Raw genomic sequence first — 26648 nt, forward strand, 5'->3', positions numbered from 1 at the left:
CTTATCAAAATATAAATATGCACAGTAAAAATAATTTGTATTATCTATTTAGACTTAAACATATTATATTTATTTTCGATCTTTAGCTCTATACCATGGAAATAATACACACGTGGTATCAAAAGAAATAGTAAAGTAAACAAATGCAAAGAAAAGGAAAATATTGTTGGAAATATTGTAGAATAAAACATATTTAAAATGTAACATCAAGTTTGCATGAAATTCTTATTTTCTCTGATATCTCTTGGCATACATAAATATGCATAACTTAATTAGCTATGATTCCTCCTTTATTACATTTCACAGAAATTTAATATCTTTTTTGATAAGAGCCTATTACAAGTTTTAGAAAATATTTCTATAAATGGGCTTATATAGGATTCATTAAAATCTAATTGTCCGTTTAAAGATCGCATAAATATTTAATTTTTTAAAAACTTTGACTCTGACTCTTTAATGAATATTTCTTTTTTACATGTCTTATCTTTGTATAATATACATAGAAAAGTGTAGATATAAGTAAACTAGTTATGATTCCTTCTTTATTGGATTTCAAAGAAATGATAATATTTTTTTCGATGTAACCCTAATACTAGTTTTATAAAATGTCTTTATAAAGCGGATATTTCTGCTTAACTAGAAGCACATTGTCCGTATAAAAGCCGCATAAATATTTCCTTTTTAAAACATTTATTTTTAAAGGCCTTGGTTCTTTAAGGCATATATCTCCTTTGCACGTTTTATCTCTATAGTAGGCAAAGAGAATTATAGACCATGATGTAAGCACGACTTTTAGGGATATCAAGCCACATTAAGACTACTTATCAATCTGTTGTATATTGAACCATTACATTTTTTAATTATTAGTTTTTCTCTAAAGTCAATTTAGTTAATTTATTTAATATCAGCATGATCAAGGCGACATACTATACAGCATTGCAAGCAGGTAGAAAATTGTAAATGATAAATAACAAAAAAGATATGGTAAATGTAGTTAAAGAAAAATTAAATTTGCCATAAGTAAAGAATGTATTATTAATTATTTCGTTTTAAGTTAAATCTAAAAATTCCGCATAATTTAAATATGTATTTTTTCTATCTAGAGCTTACCAGAGTAAAGAGTAAAGCCAGTTTAATATAGATATTATTTTCATTTCAACGGGTTTTTTTAGAAGCATTTTGTTCAAATAAGTGAAAATTTCCTTTTTCATACATGTTATTTCTAAAAATAGCTTTTGCTCTTTGTTGCATTTATTTTAACTTTAGTCTGTATACTAGGTAAAAAAATATAAAGGAAAACCAATATTTTATTTTACATTCTCGTAGTTTTTAAGGTTTCTGCTTTGATGTCCTCTGACTAAAATTTTTATTACAAAATGAAGCCTATCAAAAACTTTTTTTGATAAATTGAATAAGTAAATATATGACTAGTATATACAATATTTACACTATATATTGTTGCATTCATGCACAAAAGAAGTAGGTATTAAAACAAGAAAGTATATGTAAAGAAAAGGAAAAAAATAAGCAGTAGACAAGAAAGAAGGGTTGCCAAACGTATTAAAACTCACTTGGAATTTCGAGACTGATTTCTATTTTTCGACGATGACTTTTTGTAGGATTGACTGGTCGCGGTAACAGCAGTGGCGTCTTTCTCCGGCTTTTGTTCCACACTTTCGGGCTCCTTTTGTCGGTTCTTAAACCTCTTTCCCGGCTTCCTGGTGGTTTTTATCGAGTTTTGCGCGCTAAAAGCATCTCCCGCCGCAATGGACACATCCTCGTTAATGGAAGCGGCCGGTGTGGGTTCCAGGTGTTGTTGCTTCTGCAAATTGGATAAATATTTAATTTTGCTAAGAGCTATCGCCACCGGCCATGGTTTATTTTCCTAATTGGATTTAAATAATTTATTCATGTTGAGGTATACATAAGCCAAATTTGGTCTAACTAGCTTGTTGATTGTTTGCTTACGCACAGTTTTTTAAAATCATTTATTAATAAGGTACACTACACTACAATAAATTTTAATTCTTCACCTATATTTTTAACTTTTAAAATAACAGAAAGTCTAAATAACAAAACTAAAAAACATGTTATTTTATAACCCTTATCATACATTGTCTGACTCCTTTAATTCCTTTTATAAATTATTAAATGACGGGCAACGCGTTTTTCATGATTTTCAGATGAGAAAGGCAGCGTAGATGTCAGCAACTCTAATCTGAGGCGCAGAAATGTACATCACTTGACTCTCTTTCCCTTTAATATTTTGAAAATAAAAGCCAATTTTATTCAGATCAAGTTCGCCTTAAGTGGAAAACCCTTTTTAATAAATATGAAAATTGACGGGTTTAGTAGAATTTTTGAATTCATCCTGTTGAATGCAAATTAATATTTATACAGTTAATATTATATTACTCATTGATGACTTAACTTTAATTTATAAATTAAAATACATAATTTAAATAAATGTTATTTTTTAAAGTTCCTCATTTTAGTCATAAACTCATTTGAAATATAATAATGTAAATTAGTAACACCAAAAAATTGTCATATAAGTAAATTGTCATAATTTAAAAATATAATATGGTTTCCTTAAGGAGAGGTAATAACTTATATATATAATTATTTATTTATTTTACATATATAAATAATTATTTGTCTAGATTGTAATTTTTTGTATATTAATTTATATTATTAGTGATTTCCTGTTTATTTTACCTTGATAACGCTAATAGGTAAATACTGTAATAAAACCTTTGTCGCCAAGTATTATCTTTTAAAACGAATTTGTGAAATGGCTGATTAACTTTTCTGAGTGAAATGAAATTAATAAATCTTCCTTTTTTTTCTCCTAATATTTTATTTTTATTATTATTCTACAATTTCTTACCTTGTTACTTTTTAAAGTAGGTGCAGCAGTTTTTAAAATCCTCAAACTCTGGGACGGAGCAATTTTTGCCTTTGGTGAAGTCTTGTCTTTGGGGCTGCCATAGACGTGCGAAGTACTTTGTAGTACTTGGGCATATTTGCCGTTAATGAAAGTTCCTATTACACTTGTCTCGTAAGACGTCATTATTCCATCGTGGACTACCATACCTTATATAATAAAACAAACATTTTAAAATTTGCATATTTATGTTATTTTGGAATTGTATTTACAAGAAACGTAAAATTTTTTCTTGTGAACATATTAATTTCGTCAAGTTTTTATGTTTGATTATCTTGTTTTTTCAATCGTTTTATTAATTTGTAATTCAACTTAAAGATTTTTTTTCAAAATTGTACTAAAAACCCCATATATCGTGATCAGTAAACATACTTAAGGTGGTTATTAGGGATACCTAAATTGGTCAATATGACTTTAGTGTATACCTACAATCATTTAATTTTAGGATTGGACTAAAATATTTTTTAATATATTTCCTTTCAAATAAGCACTTTGTAGATATAATATTTAAACTGTTTATAAAAGTACAATAAATTAGGAACAAAATTAAATTTAAAATAGAATTTGGTAAGCAATAATAATAAATTGAGTGTTATGGATTTTTTTTAATAATTTTTTGTTGCATTTAATTCATACTATATATAGTTTTATGTATAGATATAAAAATTAATTTTACAGACATATGAGTGACATTTGTAAATAAATTAATAAATTAACAAAATGCAGAAAAACGTGACCTAATTTTAGAAGGCTTGGACACTAACCACAACATCTAATTATTTTAGAAATCATTTTTATAAAGTAACGATGCATCCAGTTTATATTATTTAATTTTTTCGTTAAGAAATGTCAAATTTTTAAAATAACGAGCACTTAACTATCTAGTTAATTCAAACAAATAAATATTATTAAAGTCAAGGCAAAAGTCAAGGCAAGTGCACATTTTTCTTGCACATCAATCTGCCTTATGCAATTTGATTTTTATGAAATTTACTGATATTAAAAATATCATCTTACGTTAAATAGACCTCATTCACAAAATTCGCAAAATCATTTAAATAAATCATACAAACAAAATATATACAAAGAAAAAAACAAAAAATACAACAGAACATACAAAAAACTTAAGAATTTTATAAATTGTTTGAGGTCATATTTCCTTAAAAACTATAAAATATATATACATTCACTTGTATACAAAGTCGGCAAAAAAAAGCAGGCACCTGTTTACAAAAACATTATTAGCAAACTACTAATTTGTTTACTACTAATTATTTATGTACATTATCATAACAACATAAACAAATTAACCAGTGTTTAGGAAGCGCGTGCTTAAAATTAGATAACATTAATTATTAAAAAAGTCGTTTACTGTGTATAAGGCTCTCTCCAGTAAGTATGATTTCAGAGCTTTCCGAAATTTGGTAAAAGTTGTTATTGATTTGATTTCAAATAGGAGATGATTGTGCATTTTTTTTGCATTGTAAAGAATGGAATGTTTAACTAGTTCTGATCGTGGGGTTGGTAGATGAAGATCGTACTCTGCGTTTCTAAAAGGATAATTGTGAGATGGCCTTTCTGACATGTCTGATAAGTGCTTGCGGATTAGGCAGACGGATTCAAATATAAATAAGGAAGGAAGAGTTAGTATTTTAAATTTTTTAAAATATTCCTGGCAGTTAGTTCTGTAATTTAGTCTTAATGAATAGCGTATAGCTCTCTTTTGTAGCTTAAATATGCGCTCAAATTGAGTCGCACGTACCCCAAAACGGAAGGGCATATTGGAGGTGCGACTCAAACAGGGCATAATAAACTGTTATAGCCGTTGCCAAACTTAGCTCCCTGGATACTGATCTCAGAGCAAAACATACAGAACTTAATTTTTTGGATAAGGAATCGATGTGGATATCCTATTTTAAAGAGTTGTCTACCATCAGTCCCAAGAACTTTACGAAATCAACGACCTCCATTCTGTTGTTGTTAATTACAAAAGGTTGCAACGCACCGCGAAATGATAATACTTTAGTTTTTGAGACGTTAAGGCACAAGAGATTTGATTCGCACCGATTTAATGGTGACTAGGTCACGAGATATGGTTTTACGAACAGCCACTATATTTAAGTTGCTCCAAGAAAAACTAGTATCGTCCGCAAAGAGACAAATTTTACCTTTTATGTCCAGATTAGCAATATCATTTATAAATAGAAGAAACAAAATAGGGCCTAGAACTGAGCTCTGAGGTACCCCGCATTCTACTGGCTTGCACGAAGACGTCATCGAATCAACCCTAACAAACTGATTCCTGTTGTTCAGGTATGACTTGAACCACTCGAGGTGTTCCTCTAATTCCATAATGCTGCAATTTATTAATTAGGATATTATGGTTTACACTGTCGAAAGCTTTAGAGAAATCATAGAAAATTGTTGCTGTAGAGAGATGGCTGTTTAGGCTGGAGTATATATTATTAAAGAGGGACAACAAAGCGTCATTGGTGCACTTGTTACTCAAGAATCTGAACTGATGCGGGGTTATAATTTTATATTTAAGCAAAAAGGATAAAAGTCGTTTCTTTACCAGTCTTTCAATAATCTTCGATAATGTAGGGAGAAGTGCAATTGGGTGGTAGTTTGAACATTGATCCTTCTCGCCCCCTTTATGTAAAGGAATAATAATTGCCGTCTTAAGGCAGCTTGGAAAGATTCCAATTTGAAGAGATATATTAATCAAGTTGGTAAGATGGTTTAAAGTGATATCCGGGAGATTTGAAAACATTTTGAGTGTTAGACCATCAGCCCCAGAGGAAGATTTGTTTTTAATGTCTTTTATTGTGCTGCGTAGTTCTTCTAATGCTATGGGTGTAAAAAAGAAATTATGTAAATTCTCATTAGCGAGATATGAGAGAGGATCGTGGGAAGGAGTTACGGTATTCATGAGATTTTTGGCTACATTTATAAAGTAGTTGGTAAAGTTATCTGGTGAAGTGGAGATTGTGATAGATGGAGAAGCCTTATCCCTTAATTCATTAACAAAAGACCAAGTCTCCTTACCAACATTTCCAGAATTAGAAATCCTTTTATTGTAATAGAGGTCCTTGGCTGCCTTTATTGTGTTTTGGTAAATTTTTTTGTACAGCCTTACGTAATCGTGGAAGAACACGCTGTTTGAGAATTTTTTTAAGTGTGATAAGGAGCGTATATTTTTAGAAGACAAGCGTAAGCCTTTAGTAGACCAGGGTTTTTTTTGTTTAATTTTGATGGGTCTTAGAGGAAATGAGTTGGATGCCAAATCAGACAGTGACTTTATAAATCGAGAAAACTCAGTGTTAACATCATCAGATAGGAAGTCCCGGTCCGTTCTTAGACATAGATTTTTGAAATTTAAGAATTTTTTTTCTCCAAAGATACGGCACATTTTGCGCGGAAATCTTTTATTTTTGTGATTTAGAGAAAATTTAGTTAACACTGTTTCATGATCGGAGAAACCTGAGTTAAAGAAAGTTGAATCAACGAGTTCCGGATCAAAGGTTGATACGACGTAGTCAATGATATAAGAGCTAGTTTTGGTTATTCTGGTTGGGGAGTAAATATGCATAACCATCCCAAATAAATCAAATATGTACTGAAGGGATTCCTTAGCAGTACACACACTGGAGAAGTCAATATCAAGATCGCCACACAAAATTAATTTGCTTATTAAGGGCAGGGATTCTAGCAAGCTTAATAATTTTTGGCAGAAAATTTGCACGTCCGCGTCAGGTGTTTTGTAAATAGAAACTATATTAAGGTCAAAGGTATTATAATAGACGATGGAAAATTCGAATACTTTTTAGGATAATAAATTATCAAATTTTGTGACCACAGAAAAATCGTTGTTAGTGGATATTATCATAGTACCTACCTGAGATAAATTACTTCTATTATATCTAGCTAAAGTGGTATAGTTTTTAATAAATACAGGCTCATCAGTCTTTAACCAATGTTCTGTTATGGCACCAATATGTGGAAAGTTTAGCTCTTCCAATAAAAGATGTAATTCGTCTGTTTTATGTCTGTTACCTTAGATATGATACGGGTATTCTTTTTCTTTCTAAAGCAGATGCCGTACGCGTATTGGTGGTAATCTTAATTGAGCATCTGTTCTTATAACACTTGTCTTAAAATTTTCACGCCAAAACGTATGTCCAAAACGTTTTCTTTAAAAGGTTTTCCATTTGGAGTTCTCTCAATGTAAATATCAATAAAAGAAGTTCGATCCTTTGATTCTTGTTAAATAATTTAAAACTTAAGCAAAACTTTGGTGATATGGTGATTACTGTGATAATATCTATAAACAAAATTAATATTTGCATTTGAAAAGAGTGCTATTTTTTAATTCACAATAAGCCGAGATTAATAAGTTATCAAAAATAGGGAAATCAATAATAATGAATATAACGTTAAACATAATTATGGAATAAAAAGAAAAATTAAGAATAATGAAAGCAAGTTAAGTCCCTGTTCCTTTATTATTTTTAGCATTTTCTTTGGATATACAAAATGATTTATTCATCTTATTTTATTGTTTATTTATCCAAGAAAGTGGATTTTTTAAATATTATGGAACTGAATTTATGAAGATACCATATAAAAAAATAATATAAAAATAAAATAACCAGCCACAATGTATATTCGCAATATAGTCGTTTTCACGTAAAACGCTTTTTGAACCTTTAGGTGTTCTACTAGCACCATTTTTTGTAAATACAATGGGTCCTATAACACCATGTATATTGCCGGAAGCCTCAAATCACTTCCGAAAAGAAATTTTGGAAATGTTTCAATTTTAATTAAAAAACCGTGATTCGTATGTAGAAATTCATTTTTACCCTATTGTTACCAACAAGTATTAAAAGTCTAATAAATAAGTAGTACAAATTGTTAAAACGTAAGGAGATAAAAACCCTGTAAATACAATAAAAAAAGAATAAGATATACACCATGAATATTTGGAGTATTTCTTTGAATTAAACTATATTAAGCTTATAGCTCTTAACTTTTTTAAATATTTTTCCTAAATTTTATCATTTCTTATTAACGCAATAAATATTATCAATAACATTCTTGCAGGTAAAATTAAGTAAAAATTGGAAAGCCATTTCAATTTTATTTGGGCAGAGGTATCTCATATAGTCGAGATGCACTACTATCTTGTAACTTAAATTTCCATGTTTTGAATTTGGATTTGAATTAATAATCACTTGTACGAGAAGGAGAATCATTGCAATAGTTTTTGTGTAAACAATAAAATTCAAAAACCAAAACTTAGTGCAGGCTAGGCTGTTTCTGCAACCTTAAAACGCTACTATTCCAATACCTCCAGCAAACAAAAAGCAAAAGGAATATTTAAATTGACGTGTCTTTCTGAATTTGCATATTTTTAACTGCAAGAAAAAGGTTAGCAAATTTTAAACTGCCATCCTGTATGTAAAATTCAAATAACACACTGATACAATACCTTCCATTTTTGAAACTAATCCGGTAGGTTGTGGGTCGTTCTTCTTGTTTTTCGGTTCGGCCGTCGCCCGAGGTTTCAACTGAAACTTAGAGCTCGGCCTTAAGTTTATTACTTTGTACGTCTCCTCCACGACCTCCGACGGTTGTCTGGATAGGAAATCGTATTCGGGCTCGCCGATGTTATTTCCGATAATCACGGCCGGCTGATCTTCCTCGTCTGATTTTACTTGAACGACACTTCGGGTTGGTTTTTCCTCTGTTATTACCTCGACCTTACTCGCTATGATCTGGAATAGTGAAGTTTTCAAGTGGTTAAGTTTTCTATATTTATGTGGGATAAGTGTTATTGCCCGGCAGTTTGACAAGAAACTTTACGAAATTACCACTATATAATTTTATCGCCTTTAAATAAAATTGGGGAAATGGCGACTAGGGATAATGTTATTATTGGCTCAATAAAACCTTTAAAGTCACTTAAAATAAAAAAGTCCATGTAGAAATAAAACTTCAATTTACAATTGTAAACCTGTCTACAATATGAGCTGCTAAAAACTAATCAGTTGTTTTGTTTTTTGGTTTCGAAGAATAATAAAAAATGTTATCTTCTATATATATGGCATAGTATTAACTCACATATTTCATTGGTAGCTCTAGTATTAGGTGCTCAAAATACCTTCATATAATATTGACATTTAATATTTTATACCTTCTAGCCATTCTTCTATATCTAGTAATGAAGCTGAGTTATTTATGCATACAACAGAGATATAAAATTAGATTTCCCAGAAACTCTAGATATATAATAAGCTTTTAAAACTTTCGTCATAGCAACTATAAATAATTAAGTTTATGTTATATCTCGCATCATATTTGGTAATTTAATTTGACAACTCGTTATATATAGAAATTAAGTCTTTTATTTAGAGATACAAAATATTTATATTTATAACTTTTATATATTCTGAGTTTCTTTGAGATAAACAAAAGTACAAATATTGATGATTAGCAGGTACAATAAAAAAAGATGTTTTATTTTATTTTAAGTTATTATATTAATATGTTTTTTTTACTGCACTTTATAGTCAATAAATAATTATAAACTATCTATAAAAATAGACTTCTCAAATAAAAAAATAAATAGTAATAAAATAATCGTTTAAAAAATTGATTATGCAACATAATGTTTTAACATAATTTCGTTATTCTGTAATACTAAATGAAATTAAGGATAAATTTGCGCACACATTTTTAAAATAATATAATTTTAATAATATAATAATCTCTACTTATAATAATATGATAATTTATTCACATATTACATAATATCAAAAAAACTATAAAAATTAAAACAGTTTTTTTTAGATTTTGTTTATTATGTACAAGAAATACAAAGTAAATAAAATTTTTAAATCTGTTAGGTATTCAAATAATAATTATTTTATTCCTTATAAAATGTAGTATAATAAAATGTTAAAACGATGATAATTTTAAATTAGCCACATTTAATTATTCAATATTACATTATATTTTATAGCGATTATTTAATGACAAGAATAATTACAATAATAAATTTAACTAGGAATTTAATAGGCAAACAATTTAGTTAAGGAAATGAAGATTAAAGCATTAAATGAATTCACTCTATTAAGAAAATATACTAACAAATGTTTAATTAGAACTAATTTATCCTATAATCGTAAAATTAATTTTTTTTAGTTAAATACAATACTATAATATGTTGATTATTAAAAAGTATTTTTTGGTTAAAACTAGGGATCATTTTTACCAAAATATGATTTAAGATCCAACAAAGGCAGAAATCGCCAAAAGAAGGTCTAGTTATTAAAAAAAAATCATTTAGAGAATTTATTAATAATATAATTGAACCTATAGAATTATTTTGTATCCGAACCGATTGCGAATCAGAATTTTTAAACAACAATTCGTAATTTTGTATATTGAATTTCGCTAATGTTTGATGGTTTTATTAAGTTACTACTTAAATTTAGTACTTAAGTTTTAAAAATTCTTTTTTGCCTTTACTTTTTTATCTTACTTCTTTTTTAAGTTCATAAAAGTTTAAAATTTGAAGCAGATATTAAATAAATATTTAGTAAACAAATATCTTATTTTTGACATAAAAAATATAACAGACATTAAAAATAAAATCAACCTTTTTTTTTAATCTTAATTAAAATATACAAATACATTAACAGTTCGACGAGATGCAACATTATCTGTAAAGAGCCAAAGTTTTTCAGATACAGAACAACAAGACAACAGGATAAGATAATCTAGTTAAAATAAACTAAAACAAAGTAGAATAAAGTAATCTGAGACAACATATGTCATTTGCTTAAAAATTATATAGAACATGCCACACATAGACATTAAGCTTTCTGTTTAGTTTGATATTGCTATTTGCCATAAAACCAAGGGATAGACTTCAGATTTGGTCAAAATTTGGTGTTATATCCTAAGTTTAAAGAACGGTTTTTATATTATAAAAGGCTTAAAAGAATTCACCATTAGGATAAATTTTATTTTATTTGGTCCATAAATCTGGGTCTGTATTTAAGATCATTGGGCTATTATTAAAATTTTTTTTAAAAAATTCATTTATTAACTAATTAACGAATAAAAAAGGGTTATTGTTTGGATGCACCTTTAAATAATTATCAGTATAAGCCTTAGCCCTAAATTTTCTCTACCTATAATGAAAATTCCATCTCTACACTGATTAAAGATATCAAATACTGTATTATTTTGTAAATTTTGAGGAGCAAACAAGAATGAATTAACAGCATTATCTGCAGATATGTTGACCATTATTATATCAAAGCAAAACTATAACATATAAATTACCCGAAAATCTTAGTTTGAGGATCTGATAAGGGTAGTAGAATAAAATGACCAAAGAGGAATATTCTTCTGCCATGTATCGTATGATAAATAATTATTCGATTTGTAAATGATTAGGAAAAAGAATGATTTTTTACATTTATAAAAATGGTTGCCTCTCTGAGTCTAAAAATAAAACATTAAAAAAGTATCACAAACTAAACTGAATAGGTTAAAAAAAATATATAATAAAAGATTTTAAGCCCTAGACCAGTTACATCAATTCTTTACCCTATAAAGTCTTTTAATTACTATATAAAATAATTTTATTATTGATAAATTTATCTACACTTATAAATAAAACGACTTTTAAATTTGAGTATTATATAAAATGTTTTGCTTAATGACTATATTTTATTATACTATATCAATTTACTAACATCCCAAAACAACAAGTTATAAAAAAAAATGGTAAACAGAGATTTCTGGTTGGTAGATCTGATTATTTTTTTGTTTATATACTAGCCACTTTTTATCAACATTTGTAGAAAACTACAATGGCGAACCAGGCAAGCTCTTATCCAGACCTAAGACGTACTTAACCAGATCCATAAGGAAATACTGTTTCCATTAAATTTGTTAAATTATATGTTAATGATATATTTAGTTGTCACAAAGGATAAAACACATACCATAGTTAAGCATTTTAATTCCTTTGACGCAAATTTAAATTTTATCATAGAAATTGAATTTAAAGGCCAGCTCCTATTTTTTGATACACTAGAGTACACAAAATAAGATGGTTTCTTAAGAATCAATTAATATAAAAAAAACTAACCTACCAAACTTGGGCTTTTAAATTATTTCTAAACCAGCCCCATACAACACAAGATTAACACAATACAAAATTTGTGACCCATTGAATTAGGTAACGAATCTTTCACTTATTAGTCAAATCTCTTCTAATAACTCTCTAATATTACCCCAGCAATTTTGAATATAGAGTAATAGAAATAAATATAGAATTAAATAAATATAGAATAAATGAATATAGAGATATAGAAAAAAAATTGCACATTTTCCCAGGCTTTATGGCATAATTAGAGAAAAAATTCAACAATGTTGGATTCTCTTTAGTCATTTATGTACGAAAACCGTTTCAAAACTATTCTCTAAATTTAAAGGGGTAACATCAATTTTTGACCAATCTGGAAACATGTACTTTGTCCCTTGCTATTATGTCGAGCAATATATTGAATAAACTAAACTGAGATTGGTTAATAGAATTAAACAACAAATTAAATTTAGTATACTACTACTTTACTTTAAACCGTCAACAAACGTCAATTAAAACCTCGTAGGCATCTATTTTACTGTATTTTTCTGAATTATAATGTCCAGGTGGCATGTTATATGCAATTTTTTGAAGTATATGATAGTATATTTAAATTATATATTGTCCTCAATTACCTTAACCCAGTTTGTTTAAGTATACCTTAATAAGATAATTTTAACTTAGTTTTTTTTATAACCTATTTAAGTTTTTATGATTTTCGTTATTAGATGTGAAACATATTAATAAAACATGTAACACAGTTGGAATTTTTAACGTGAAGAAGGTCGAAACATCGCTAAATAAATATTAACGTTTTTTGTTTGCTGTTTTGTATGTCAAGAAATTTTTGCTTTTTAGTGTAAAGTAAGGACGATATCATGTTGTATACCTTATATAATTTAATTAGTTAATATAAAATCATTTTTGCTAAGTAAACCCTTATAAATTTAAGAGCGACTAAATAGGCTTTTACTGAAACAACAGTATAAAACCGCATTAAAATTGGATTGCACTACTCTCTCCCTACCTACTTACCGACTTAGCAGCTTTAGTTACCACATCCACTTTGGTGACTACATTTTGATGCACTGCACTGGGTTTAGTTTCCTCGATAACCTCAACTTTACTTATAATTATCGGAGCTTTCTGTACGGGTTTACTCTGAATTGCATTCACCTGGGAGATGGGCGAGGATTTTATCTCTACTTTACTTGAAACTAATTTTGGTGCAGGATTTACTTGCACTATCGACGCCACTTTCTGGCTTATTTCTGTTTTTTTGCTAATCTGAGTTTTTGATGGTTGTATATTGATTACTTCATTATTGGCTAATGGTGGGGCGTTATCGACGATTACGTTGGATGACACATCTTTAGGCTTTTCTATAAAAAATGCGTTATTTTATTTTAAAAAGGGTTTATAGTTACTTACCTGTTAAAGGTGCCGATGAGCTTTGAGGTGAAAATACCATTACAGTGTTACCAATCGTCGTCGTGAAGTCTAAGAAACCATAAACGGTTTGTGTTACCAAATTAAGATCTTGTACTACCGGTGTTGCCACTTGTGCTGCTCCATCAGGAATGAAAACTTGACTTTGAGTTGATGAAATTAAACAAACTGTAACAAAAAAATCGGTCAATTATAAAAGTGATTAAATATTTTATTCCGCCTATCAATAAGCTTTGTGTAAATAAAAGCTAAATAAATAGTAGCACTTAAAATCTATTGGGAATATATTGAGCTAAAAAGTTTTAAATAGCCATTATAGGTATCGTTAAAATAAAATTGAAAAATCGAGTTTTTGTATCGTATTTCCCGTATATTCATTATTGCATTCCAATAAAATAAATCACAGTCTTCCATATAAAGGACGATGTGATTAATATCTGTTTTATTAGATTTTTACTACGCGAGGAAATTACAGAAAAGGATATTGCCTAGATATGTTTTTAATTTAGAGCCATACTTGGCAAGTTGTTAAGATTGACATTCGTACCGTATTACATTATAAAAAACGTATTAACGTTTTTTAAGCATATTTAGCAGATTTTATTTTAGGCTTTGCACCAATCAAAAATTACATTTTAAGGGCATAATTGTTAACACCTTTGATTTATACAAAAACTTTATTCCTTTTACCGCATTTATCAAAACTAAAGAATTTAATAATATCCTTAAATACTTCACACGCGTAAATTTAATAAGCGGGTTGTTTGTCAAAAATTTAATTAATTTTGTAAGTGGGATATGCTAGCGCCTGCTACTCACATAAATCTCGCAGAAGATAAAAGTAAGGTGTAAAAGGCACGATAACTGAAGATAATCACCTAATTTATAAGTGTAATTCACCTTTGACACTGCGGAAATGTTCGACAAGGGCGTCGGTATTGTTCTGGTGCCTTTATTAAAACCATAACTCTCTCGGTATAAAGCGTAAAAGCCATTCGTTATAGTTTTTTAATTTTTCTGTTAATATTTCTTTTATTATTAAAAGGAATTGAGTGATTTTTTTTTCATGTAAAGAGAATATAAATGTATAGGTCGTAGTTTTTTTCTATTCCTTATTTTTTATATTGCAAATCAGTAAAATATAATTAAATAAATTGTTAGCAATTGATGCACTTAGAAAATGATCAACAACAATCAAACTTAAAATATTGTAAAAAAACAAACATTTTAAGTTCAGCTTAGGCTTAAAAATAATAGTACAAGAAAAAAAATTAAATAATAAATAAATAAAAATAAATAAATAAACTTTTATTATAATACCTTATAGAAAAAATTTACAATACCTTATACCAATACCTTATTTATAATACCTTATAGTAAAAGATCTCCGAAACATGGCTGTTTTATGGTGCAGTAAAAGCATGGCATGATTTAACGTTAACATTGTAAATTGCTATGGGTGGTAAAAATTTAAATTTACCACGCATAGCAATTCGAAATGTTAATGTTGTGATAATTATGTTGAGATGCTTCTTGTTTAGTTAAAAATTTATGAACGAAATTTAAGAGATGTTATTTTCATTAGTTTTTTATATTCAGTCAGTTTTATTCAGAGATCAAATGAGAGACATGGTCATATTTACGTGTTTCATATAAACTTCTACAGCAAGAATTTGGAATTTGTTAAATGTTTTATCTATCCTCCGTAGTTAGATAGGGCCCGTAGAGAAATCTATAATAATTAAAGTGCGATAAACCAGTTTACAAGTTGACGGTTGTTATAAATTACTTTAAGAGCATAAAATCCTTTTTTAATAATCATTCTTACGTGTTAATAAAATCTTAGATTATCTACCAATAAGCTTAATTTTATTATACAGGATACAAATGATAAACTTGTGGCATCGTGTGCCTAGGTTTAAAGACTTTTATACCATATCTTTTTGGCTTTAATGCCTAAACATAATAACTTGGTCTTGTTTAAGTTAAGATTATGTTCGCAAGTTAAGTGTTAACTTGGTATGATAACCCCCGGGTTTATTTTTCCAGCAGCTTTCTGAATATCCTAATAATTGAAAGAAAAATATATCTTAGTATCTTCAGCATAGTCATGTGTATTACAATATAAAGAAGCAGCAATAAAATCTATTATTTAAAGAGTAAGTATATGCGGGAATTAGATTGCAACCTGAGGTACACCAGATTTAATTGAAATAGTAGACAATGTAGGTAAAATACTTAAGGATCATAAATTTTAGGTAAAAAAACCCCAATTGCAATTAAAAAATTAAAAATCGGTACGTATATCGCTCGTTTCTATTATAAAAGTAATCATAAGCATAATAATATTTTCTATGAAAGGGCAACAAATGTTTAATATTTTCAAATTAGTTAAGTCTATACTCACAGCATTTGATTTAAGAGTAAGCAAATTTGAAAGTATTTTCTGCAAAGTTGTTAGAATCAAAAAGTTAAATAAAGATTTAAAATTATAAGCATTATTGTTATCTTATCTACTCTGCCTATATTGTTCGGTTACTGTTTGTAAATAAGAGGTGACATTTTTTTAATATTTTTAGCGTTTGATAAATTTGACGGCAGAGTTTGGAGGACCATAATATTTTATTCTCTCATCTTATGAGGTATTCTAAAGGTAAGAAGGATTATTAATCTATAAAATAGTTAATATATCATTTCTTTTTTTGATTTCTTTAAGTCTTATAATACTTGTAGTCAGTTTCTGTTTAACTCTTTTAATCTCTGCAGTCCACAAATATCTCTGGTAAGCCAAGGAGCTTTAAGATTTGTTGCACTAACCTTCCAACTATTACAGAATATTTATCAAAAAGCAAAATAAGAAGATCGCTGAATATTTAACTTTTTTTATTATGCTTCATTTTCAAAAAATTCCATGCTATGATATAGTTTCAAAAGCGTTTATTCTCAAGTTCTCAAATGTCCTTTATTAAACAAAAAAGCGTGCAGAAGGCTTTCTGAAAGTAATAGATATTTTAACAAAAACAAGGTTATGATCGGTTATTTCATTAGAGGGTGAATCAGGCTGCTAGCGGTATAAGAAATTTGAGTGGGTTCATTTGTAATTTGCCCCAGGCCATAAATAACAAATATCCAGCATAGGGTTATATGAGTTTAAGAAGTCGACATTTAAACCTAATATCAAAATAAATAAAAAAGTCGTTTATTATATGTTAAAAGTCAACTACTTTAATATTAATTGCATGCTTGCAAAGTTTCTTGTCTTGTCTTATCTTTGAGTTTAAGGCTCTAATAGCTATGCCACTGTAGAGTTTTTTTCAATGATTTTTATTAAATGATTTAGATTTGTCCTGGATCAATTTCTACAGGCCACTGCTCTATTTTTAATGTCTTCATTTTAACTTACTCACTCTACTGACATGAATAAAAAAAAATGTCTGTTATCATTTTAATTTTTTTTCTTACAATTTTTTTATAGTATAACATAATAAAATTTAGTAATTCTAATTATGTATTTAAGATCTTGAGTAGAACCTGCAAGTTAAATTAGTAGTACTACAAGAATATTGTTATTTTGTTAAAGATATTGGTGCAATTTAAATTTTCCATTCCATTTCGAATTTCTCATACATACATAACATTATCATTTTACATTTAGCTAAGAGTTCTTTACTCTCCCTAGTTTTCTATACTACTAACTAATTTATAATATGCATTTAATACATACATATTGTATAAATATATATTACAAAAAATAATTTTATAATTAAAGTATTTAATGTAGTTTAAGACATTGATTATTTATTTCTTTATAATCAACAGCGAAAAGGCCAATTACAGATACAATTCAATAATTAATATTACAATTCTGATAGTACTAAAAATTGAGATAGAAATAATAAGTATTATTATTTCAATATTATATACAACGACCCAATCATCTAGCAAAGAAATACTAATAAATAATTCAAACTATAACTTCAAAGCCTGTATGCGAGAATCAAACAATCTCTCGTTTACAATTTGTGGACCCATCTGAGCTATTTAAATCCAGTTCTAAAGCACTTGCACAAATATTAAAAAAGTTGCACATTTTTTAAATTCGTGATCCCTTAAAAATGTTTGTCCTGGGAAAGTCCAAGGTAAAAGTCTTTTTTTGCCTAGTGCTACCAGCATTGGCAAAGAATAAAAGCATTAAAAGGATTTCGGGAAAATTAATTTTATTGGTTAAAATCATGTTCATATATACAAGACAAATCTTGGTGTGATTTTCCAAAGAAAGCCTATTAAACTCTTGCAATATTTACAACTCTTTCTGAATTTTCTTATAAACTATGACAATCCTCCATCAAATTTATTTCCATGTACATGTTAAAGTCATCGGCAAAACATAAAGTCTTTGAAATTGTAACGGGTATACCCTTTATTGTGCTTTAAAGATGTAAAAGCGTTATCTTATCTTATATTATTTAAGAAAGCTGGATGGGGGTTTAACCAGATCAACACTGTTAAATATTCAACAGCAGCAACGGCCAAATAAATTCTTGTAAATGTAATTAAAATTTAATTTAGGCCAAAAAGAAACAAAACAATTTGTTTTCATTAAACGTTGCCTTCGTTTCCTCTCGCAATAATTTACGCTGGATACTTTTGCCACCTTCATTTGATTTCTCGTCGGGATATCGCTTTTGTTTTCTCGCAAACAATTTACGCTAATTTAACAAACGCGAATTTTTCGAGACGGAAGAAATAAAATGGTACGCTTAACAATTATTTTAATTTTGTTTTGTCGTTTGAAAAAATAAAAACTCTTGTGATTTATTTACGGTTAGGATAAGCTATAAAGTAGTTTTCTGGAAAAAAAAATACCGGAAAACGACATAATATTCGCTGAAAAAAATTCTGCTTCCGCGAGCATTTTTCGCTAAACCAGTGTCGATATATAACCAGGTCGTTTGGCGCCAGTGCATCCCATTTGTCACTGCGCTGGGTCAGAATGAAATATTTTCCAGCCAAGTTTGCACAAGGGTCACCCAAGGTTTCATTTTGGTCATTTGTTTCTGCCAGAAATAACATGATATTGATTCTGTATAATCCCTCTATGTCTGAGAGAGTCAGGGTCGTTTTTTAAGAAAAATGCGAGATACGGGTATTGCCTTTGAAGTAAACATTGATCATGTGAAAGTGTGATCGTGATCGATTTCTCAGCTCTTATTGGTATAGCATCAGTTACAAATGCTGAAAAAGAAAAACGTATGAATGTTAAAAAGTAGGCAGTGGGCCTATGTTATTGTCTTTAAATTCTCGTTTTAGTCTTAGTAAATATGGCATAGAAAAACAATTTTAAAGAAAATGTCTATTGTATCTCTTTTTATTATAAATATTTAGTAAGCAAGATGGAGTGTTAGATATTTTAAAAAAGTAATACTTATAGTGACGTTTTTTTGGTTTTTAGTTGGTAAAAGTAACAATCAATATATTATTAGTAAAGTAACAAAAATAACAATTTTACTTATGCATATAGAGCTTTTAATATCGATTGAGGTTATGCGTTTTCTTAAAAGAATTAGTATAATGTACATAGAAAACTAAACATTTGTCAATTCATATATAAAGTTATTTAACAAAAATGCTGAAACTTCTTTATATAATTAGGTAAACCATAACCACTTAAGTTATACAAATATATTTAGTAAAATTAAAACCTATAGCAGGTCTATTTGAAAACAAGTACAAATATGTTTTAAATATTTTGTCTTACGCTATTACTATAATGTTTAACAATTAAGTTATTGCATACATTTTAGTGCATATTCAATACATTAAGTATTAAATTAATAACATTAAGCATTTAATCCAATAGATAATAAAAATCTCTTTAGAAAAGCCATGTAAATGCTCTGTTTGTAGGACCAGCATTTGTTGATCTGTGTTAATTTATTACTAAAATTATATTCATTTAAAGTTCATATATTAAATATTCAAACAACCCGTATGGCGAGAAATCTGCCGCTATCGAACCATATTCGTACACACTTTTTACAATCTATCTGTAAAATCTTATACTGATCCAAAAGTTAACTAAAACATCTTATAAAATAAGGAAGTAATAGTAAAAAGACCAATTGTAGTCATATTAGCTATGCAAATATACTCAATAAAATGAAAACTTTTACTGGCATTAAATATAAAAGTCTACGGAGGTGAGGTTCGTGTATTGTTTTTGTAAATGAGTACTAAAGAAGTAAAATCAGGAAAGCTAAGAAGGACTTAAAGACGGTGGAAGAAATTGTAAAGAATACCTATGAAACCTACCAGGGGAAATGTCGTTAGAAATATCGATTTTAAATATATATAATTTTTCAGTATTTCACCATCCCAAAAAATTAAAATGTTGAAAGATATAAGAAACTGATTAAAACTATGAGGATTGAGATAATAGTTTTTATCACGTATGTCATCTTTGTAGCTAATTTAATTAAATATTAAACTAAAATGATAATTAAAGAAATATTAAACGAAAATCAGTATATACTTCTAATAAACAAAAAAGGTTTTGACTTTTTCTAATCAAAGGATGAATTTAGAAGAATTGGTTCTTGGTTTCTTGTACTTCTGTTCCTATTTTTAAAAAAACAAATAAGTATTTGTTTCACGTTACTAAGAAAAAATCTTTATTAGAACTTCTAGCAATCTATTTATTGATTATAATAAGAACTACTGAAAAAACATAAAATAACAAGAAAAATATACAAGAACAGCAACATTTATACACTTTAGTTATGTATATGTTCGTTATATATTTAAAACTTAAAACCAGTATTATATAAAAGAACTTTAAAAGGTGTATTTCTCTTACTTTCTCATTTTTAATAAAAACAAAACCCATTAGGGACACATAATTCAATCTCTGCTTTTACAAATCATTTGCAAATGCAAAATAATAACAAGACACCTAATAAATAGAAAATATGTAAAAAAAATCAATCGTACTCATTAAAGTTATGCATTTATGATGTTTAAAGTCAAAACCCTCATTATTGTAATTTGTGTTTTGTTACTTTAACCCCTTAAGTCACGGTGTACACTACAGTGTACGTCTACTTTCATGAGATTTAATCCGTGTAGCTGGTTTCGAATAGGTGATGGTAACGTTGTACACGAAACTGTTTTACAGTGTGAAACATTAGACACGTGCTTCTTTAATGTTTACAAAGTTTTTTACGCTATTTTTTTTACAAAAAGGCGTTAGATATTTTTATTATAATAATTATTGGATCAAGTAAGCACAAAATAAAAGTATTTTGCAAAAAGATTATTAGAAAAGTAGATATGATGAATAAAAATTATGTACATTGTAGTGTACGTCATGACTGACAGATATTGGACTAAACCATTAGGGGACAACGAGTTGTTTGAACTCATCAATGGGGATGAATCCGAGTAAGAGGAATTGGGGTTAGAGGATGACGACGGTTGGGAAGAAATAGATAATGTATCCTCAAGAGGTATAATAACATAAAAATAGTTTTATTTTTCGAGTTATTGCAAATAAATTCTTGTATTTTAGATGAACTTTTTGAGAGTCCTACTAGCCCTTGTCTCAATGACGTGGAAGATTCTTTATTCAATGAAGCCATCCCAGACCCGAGTGTAAGCTCCGGAAAATCTGAAGTTGCTTCTTGCCAGACAGCCTCTGAATATGCCAAGCAGTATTTTGATTCACAAAATCTTATACAAAAAAAATATATAAGGTGGATAAAAGGAATGTATGAAATGTCACCTTCAATTCACTTTTTTCAACCCTCTCAATCCGAGGTAAGACATTTGCCATCACCTTTGGATTTTTTTTCCAAATATTTTACTGACAAATTACTAGAGTCCTGTATGGAGAAAACAAATTCTTACGCAGTACAAAATGCTGTAGCTAACTTTCCACAGCCGTTCCTGAGCTGAAGACATTTTTTGGAATCTTGCTTATTATGGGAAATTTAAGTTTTCCAAGAGTGCGCATGTACTGGGAGCCAAAATTTTCTATATCTCTAATATCTGAAAATATGCCTTTGAATCGATTTTTTAGGATAAGAAATAACATGCATTTTACTACAGAGGAAGACAAAAATTCCGCAGATCGTCTATGGAAAATACGACCTTTATATAACTCCATAAAAAAAAGGTTCAACTTGTTGGATCCCGAAGAAGTATACAGTGTGGATGAACAAATGGTTCCATTCAAAGGCTCCCTAAATATAAAACCATATATTAAAAATAAGCCAACACAGTGGGCATAAAGTTGTTTTTATTATGGGAAGAGTCTGGAACAATTTATGATTTTATCATTTATCAGGGTGCCGCTACAGAATTAAAAGCAGAATATCAATTATTTGGCCAAGGACCTGCTGTTGTTATGCAATTGTCAAAACGGATGCCATTACAATCTAAACTTTTTTTTGACAACTACTTCAGCTCGTATTGGCTTTTTGAGTGGCTATCTAAAAAGCAAATTTATGCAGCCGGGACGATTCGAAAAGATCGATTTTCCAAGCCACCATTTACGGACCGCCAGAAAAATAAGAAAAAATTAGAGAGAGGATTCATGGAAAATCTCATGTGTCAAAATTCCGGTGTTATCTTGACCAAATGGGTCGACAGTAGTGTGGTTACTCTTGGTTCCAATTTTGTTGGAGTTTCTCCACATGACATGTGTCAAAGATGGGACAAGAAAAACAAAAAATATATAGAAGTTCAAAGACCAAAAGTAGTGTCACTTTCCAATAATGGAATGGGAGGTGTGGATAAGTGCGATTTTCTGATCTCCCTTTATAGGTCCTTTACTAGATCAAGAAAATAGACGGTTCAACTTATTTCACATGCCTTAGATATGGCTGTTGCAAATTCATGGTTAGAGTACAAGAAAAATGCTGAAAAGCTTGGTGTACCTAAAAAAAATGTCATTGATCTAATTCATTTTCGTCAAGATTTGGCTAAATCTCTTATATTATGTGGAAAAATACCTACAAAGAAACGAGGAAGACCAACGACTTCTTCAGGTGCGGCAAGTCCTCAAAACACTCCGTTGATACTACTCAAACCAATAAACAAATTAGACGTGTCTTAGATGTACATTTTGATAATATCGGCCATTTTCCTATATTTTGTGACAAAATAGGGAGGCGTAAAGAAGCTCATTGTAAGTCTCGCACATATATAAAATGTTCTAAATATAATATATTTCTTTGCGTTAGAAGAGAAAAAAAACTGTTTTCACGGTTTTTATACTAAATAAACTGATATAAAGTAACTTATAGAGTATTTTTTATATACACTTTGTCAGTGCTTAGTCATGGTGTTCACTGTAGTGTACATCTCTGACCTTGACTATCCAAGGTCATAGAAACCTGCAAATAGTTTAAAATTTTTTAAAATATTACCAACAGTTAAAAAAACCAGAAAAAAAAAATGTTCATAAAGCGTTTATAATTCGTGACTGAAAGGGTTAATTTAAAACAAAGTTTGTCGATCCTTAGGAAACTATGTAATAATTGTGATATATATGGAACTGGTTACCCTGTAAAACTATTTTTTCATTTTATTTAGAATCTTTTTATGACTTCATTTTGACCAAATTCATAATAACTTCAACAAGAACCTCTAAAAAGAGGATAAAGTTATATTATTTCTGTCTTTCATGGCGAAGAATAAACCGTAACAAACTGCATAAAATTTTTACTCCAAACCATTCTAAGCGTGTTATCATTACGAGGCTAGTAAAAGCCAAATGCACTTTTATCTTCCTGTCAAGGAGTTTCTGTCAGAGTTCGGATTTTCTGTGGTAATTTAACGACGATCTTGTCGTCGGTTTAACGGTTAATAAGTGTAAAGTTACTTTTCAAAAAAAACATAAAATTTTAACATTAAAACGGATTTACACGAATAATTATTTTATAATATTAAGAAGTTTTAAGGGAAAGTATAAAAAGAGCACTTTTTTGATAAGATATTGTTTGGAAACTTGGAAAATAGCTTTAGGTTTTTTTCTTAAAAACTTTAAAAGAACTATTAACCGCGTCCCACACGAACTTTTATAAAAACGTTTTACAGCGATCGCAGCGCTAAAGAAATCAAGAAAACAAATAACCGAAGATGAACTCTAAGTAACCCCTGTCTAAAAGTTAGATTGGAAATCTTTTATCACGGCACGGAGCCAAGGAAAATGGCATCCATCGAATAAACTGTCTGGACATGATTTGTTGCTTTTTCTCGTATAACGACTCTTAGATACGGAAAAAATTTAATTTTTTTTGTTCATTTTTATATGAAATGTTTATAACTTGTAAAAGAAGTCTTGCAATATAAATAAAACTGTAAAATATCAAACAATACAAGACAGGCATAAATTGAAACATAAAATATCCGGTGTTGAAAATAAAATAACCTTATTTTTATAGTGAGTAATAATAACAAATTTTTAAATTGGCTCACAGTAAAATCTTTTTATGCGTAATAAAGCTTTGAGTACTTTAATTGAAATACCCGATTTAATTTAAGTAATATTTTACCCTTTCACTAAATTTTATGCATAATATTTTATTAAAATTAAACTTTGATGTAAATAAAATTTGTAAGTAATTAATTTTGCAATATTAACTAAAAGTTGAAATATGCTTGCATGTAATCAGCAATTTGCCACATTCTCCAATTAGATTATTTTAGGAGCTTTATATTTGTAAAACTCCTTTGGATATTTAATTAAACTTTGGTGCATTTAGATAGGTCGCAAAAATATAATGTTTATGAAAACAATATTATTTTAAATAGATTAATGTAACCAATGACGTGCGTATGTATACACCTTCGCAGAATTTGACTTGCCATTTACCCCAATAGATATTTATGTAACAAGGGTTTAAAATGATCCTTTTTTTATGAATGGGAAATTCGCCTACGGCTCATGCTAAAATTCCCGTAAATAAAAAACAAAGATTTTACACACGTGTAACATACAATTTTTTTCTGCTATCAAAGAAGACATAAAAAAAAAGAAAATACCAAATCACTTTTCGCACTGGTGCGTAAAAAAACGTTAAGAATATTTTTAGCAAATTGTAAATTAAATGTCAAATAAACGTCAAATTACTTTTTACGCACTAGTGCAGAGAAATACTTTTTTAGGTACTAGTGCGTAAAAAATTAAACATTATAAGCTCTGGGAAGACTTTACGTCAGTACTTAAATAAAAACGAAATTTTTTGTAAACTAATGACATTTAGCAAAAATAAAAAAATAAAATTAAACGTAAAATTACAAAAATTTCTCAAAATGGAGTCTACCCACTATAGTAAATTTTTAATATCTAAAAAAAGCATGTATTGCAGCTGATAATTCATGAGGATTTTACTCCATATCCTTGTAGGCTTGCTGAAACCATAGAATCAAACCGTTCCTTGTAAATACAAGATTTGCGTAAACTTTACCTTTAATAGCATCCTATACGTAATAGTCTAGCGGATAAAGATCCAGTGACCTGGGCGGCCATGCCACTGACTCAATACTATTAAAAAGATCATTATTTAAGTCAGTTCTTCTTAGCCGGCCAATCCATCGTTGTTGATACTTTGTTCATTCTCTCACACCTAATCTAAAATGCCAAGGATCTCTCTATAATTGAAGTCCAATTAATGGGTAAATTGTCTCGCCAATATTTCAGATCATTATTAAGAAACTCCATAAAGAGTTCCGAGTTCTTCCAAAATCTTGAAGGCAGAAAATTTGGACCACAAACATTACCACTAATATGCCCAAGTATACGTATACTGAAAACTCACTTTGAAATGATCCTGGCCGAATTTCTCTGGAAATTTGATATACCCAAATAGGGATATAATTGTAATTTGTTACCCCACACAAGAAGGACTCAAGAACTATATTTAAAAAGTTTGAATCTTGTGTTTATTGTTCCTCCTCGTTTGTTTATTATTACTCCACAGACTAAAGTGCCGAAAACTAAATTGAGTTTAAATTAAAACGCGAACATCTAAAATTCTTTTATTAGGGTAGCGTCTATAATATCCATGCACTGCTGCTTCCACCTACGTATTCGTCATTAGAAAACAATTTTTTTTAGATTAATTTCTAAATACAGACAACCTTAATCGTAATATTAATAATATTTATTTTGAAAATAAATCACTTTGCAGACAAACATTTTCTATTTTTTTGTTGTAAACTAAGCGAGGATAAACAAAAACCAGGGACGTAAATTTTTCTTTTTTGATAAAATTCTTCGAGGATATTTCCATACTCACGCCACTGGTAAAAATAAAATGTTTACGTAAAACGATAAACCTTTATTACTTAACCAAATGAGGCGAATTTCATTTAAATATCCAAAGCAGGTTTAAAAATATCCTCAAATTTCAATATATTAATTAACATTTTGACAGTTTACACTATAAACTGATATAATTTTGAGGTTTTTTATCTGCCATTTCAGTTTCCGCTTTCGAAACTGGATCATGTTGTATTGTTCAAAGACAAGTAGAGTTAGATAAATAATGATTTATATATAGTTTTTAATAATATAAATAAATGGAGATCAAATACACTTTAGTTATGCCTGAAAAAATATTTAATATTGTCTTAAATTGCCTTTCATGCGTTAATAACGAAATATTACGATCATTCAGGAATAAATCTCAATTTAGTTGTTATACTTCAGATAAAAATATTATCAAAGCAATAGTATTTAAGAATCAAGATACTTTTAAGAGATTGGTAAGAACTGAAATGATGCAGATGAACATAATTAAAAATTAAATAATATAATAAAATTAAAAGAAAGAAGTATAATTTAAAATAACTTTTAAATCCATTCAGTTTAATAAACCCATATAAAATAAAAAAGAGCATTGCCTTAAGTCCTGACGTAACTGTGTAGCATCCTCAGGAAGTAACAGGAAACATGACCCAATTGCTTTTTGTCCCGTATTGTTATGGGCGCCACTATATGAAAAAGGTTAACTTTTTAAAATGATTCTCTGGGGCAACGAAAAAAGGACCAACTTGAAACTGAAGTATTTTATAAAC

The 26648-nt window shown here is 28.7% G+C and overlaps 1 protein-coding gene across 5 annotated transcripts in view; it reads right to left on the minus strand.

Annotated features, from left to right (window-relative positions):
- Nucleotides 1-26648, minus strand: part of LOC126737935 (uncharacterized) — a 220242-nt gene that overhangs the window by 16315 nt on the left and 177279 nt on the right. For all 5 annotated transcript variants that reach the window (XM_050443042.1, XM_050443044.1, XM_050443040.1 and 2 more), the window contains 5 exons: nt 13548-13733; nt 13152-13498; nt 8442-8727; nt 2891-3096; nt 1572-1822 (listed from right to left, as the gene is read on the minus strand). In XM_050443042.1, coding sequence (XP_050298999.1) covers nt 1572-1822; nt 2891-3096; nt 8442-8727; nt 13152-13498; nt 13548-13733 — 1276 coding nt within the window. The remainder of the gene's footprint in view (nt 1-1571; nt 1823-2890; nt 3097-8441; nt 8728-13151; nt 13499-13547; nt 13734-26648) is intronic.

This window comes from Anthonomus grandis, chromosome 6, assembly GCF_022605725.1.
Source record: "Anthonomus grandis grandis chromosome 6, icAntGran1.3, whole genome shotgun sequence".
NCBI lineage: Eukaryota > Metazoa > Arthropoda > Insecta > Coleoptera > Curculionidae > Anthonomus > Anthonomus grandis.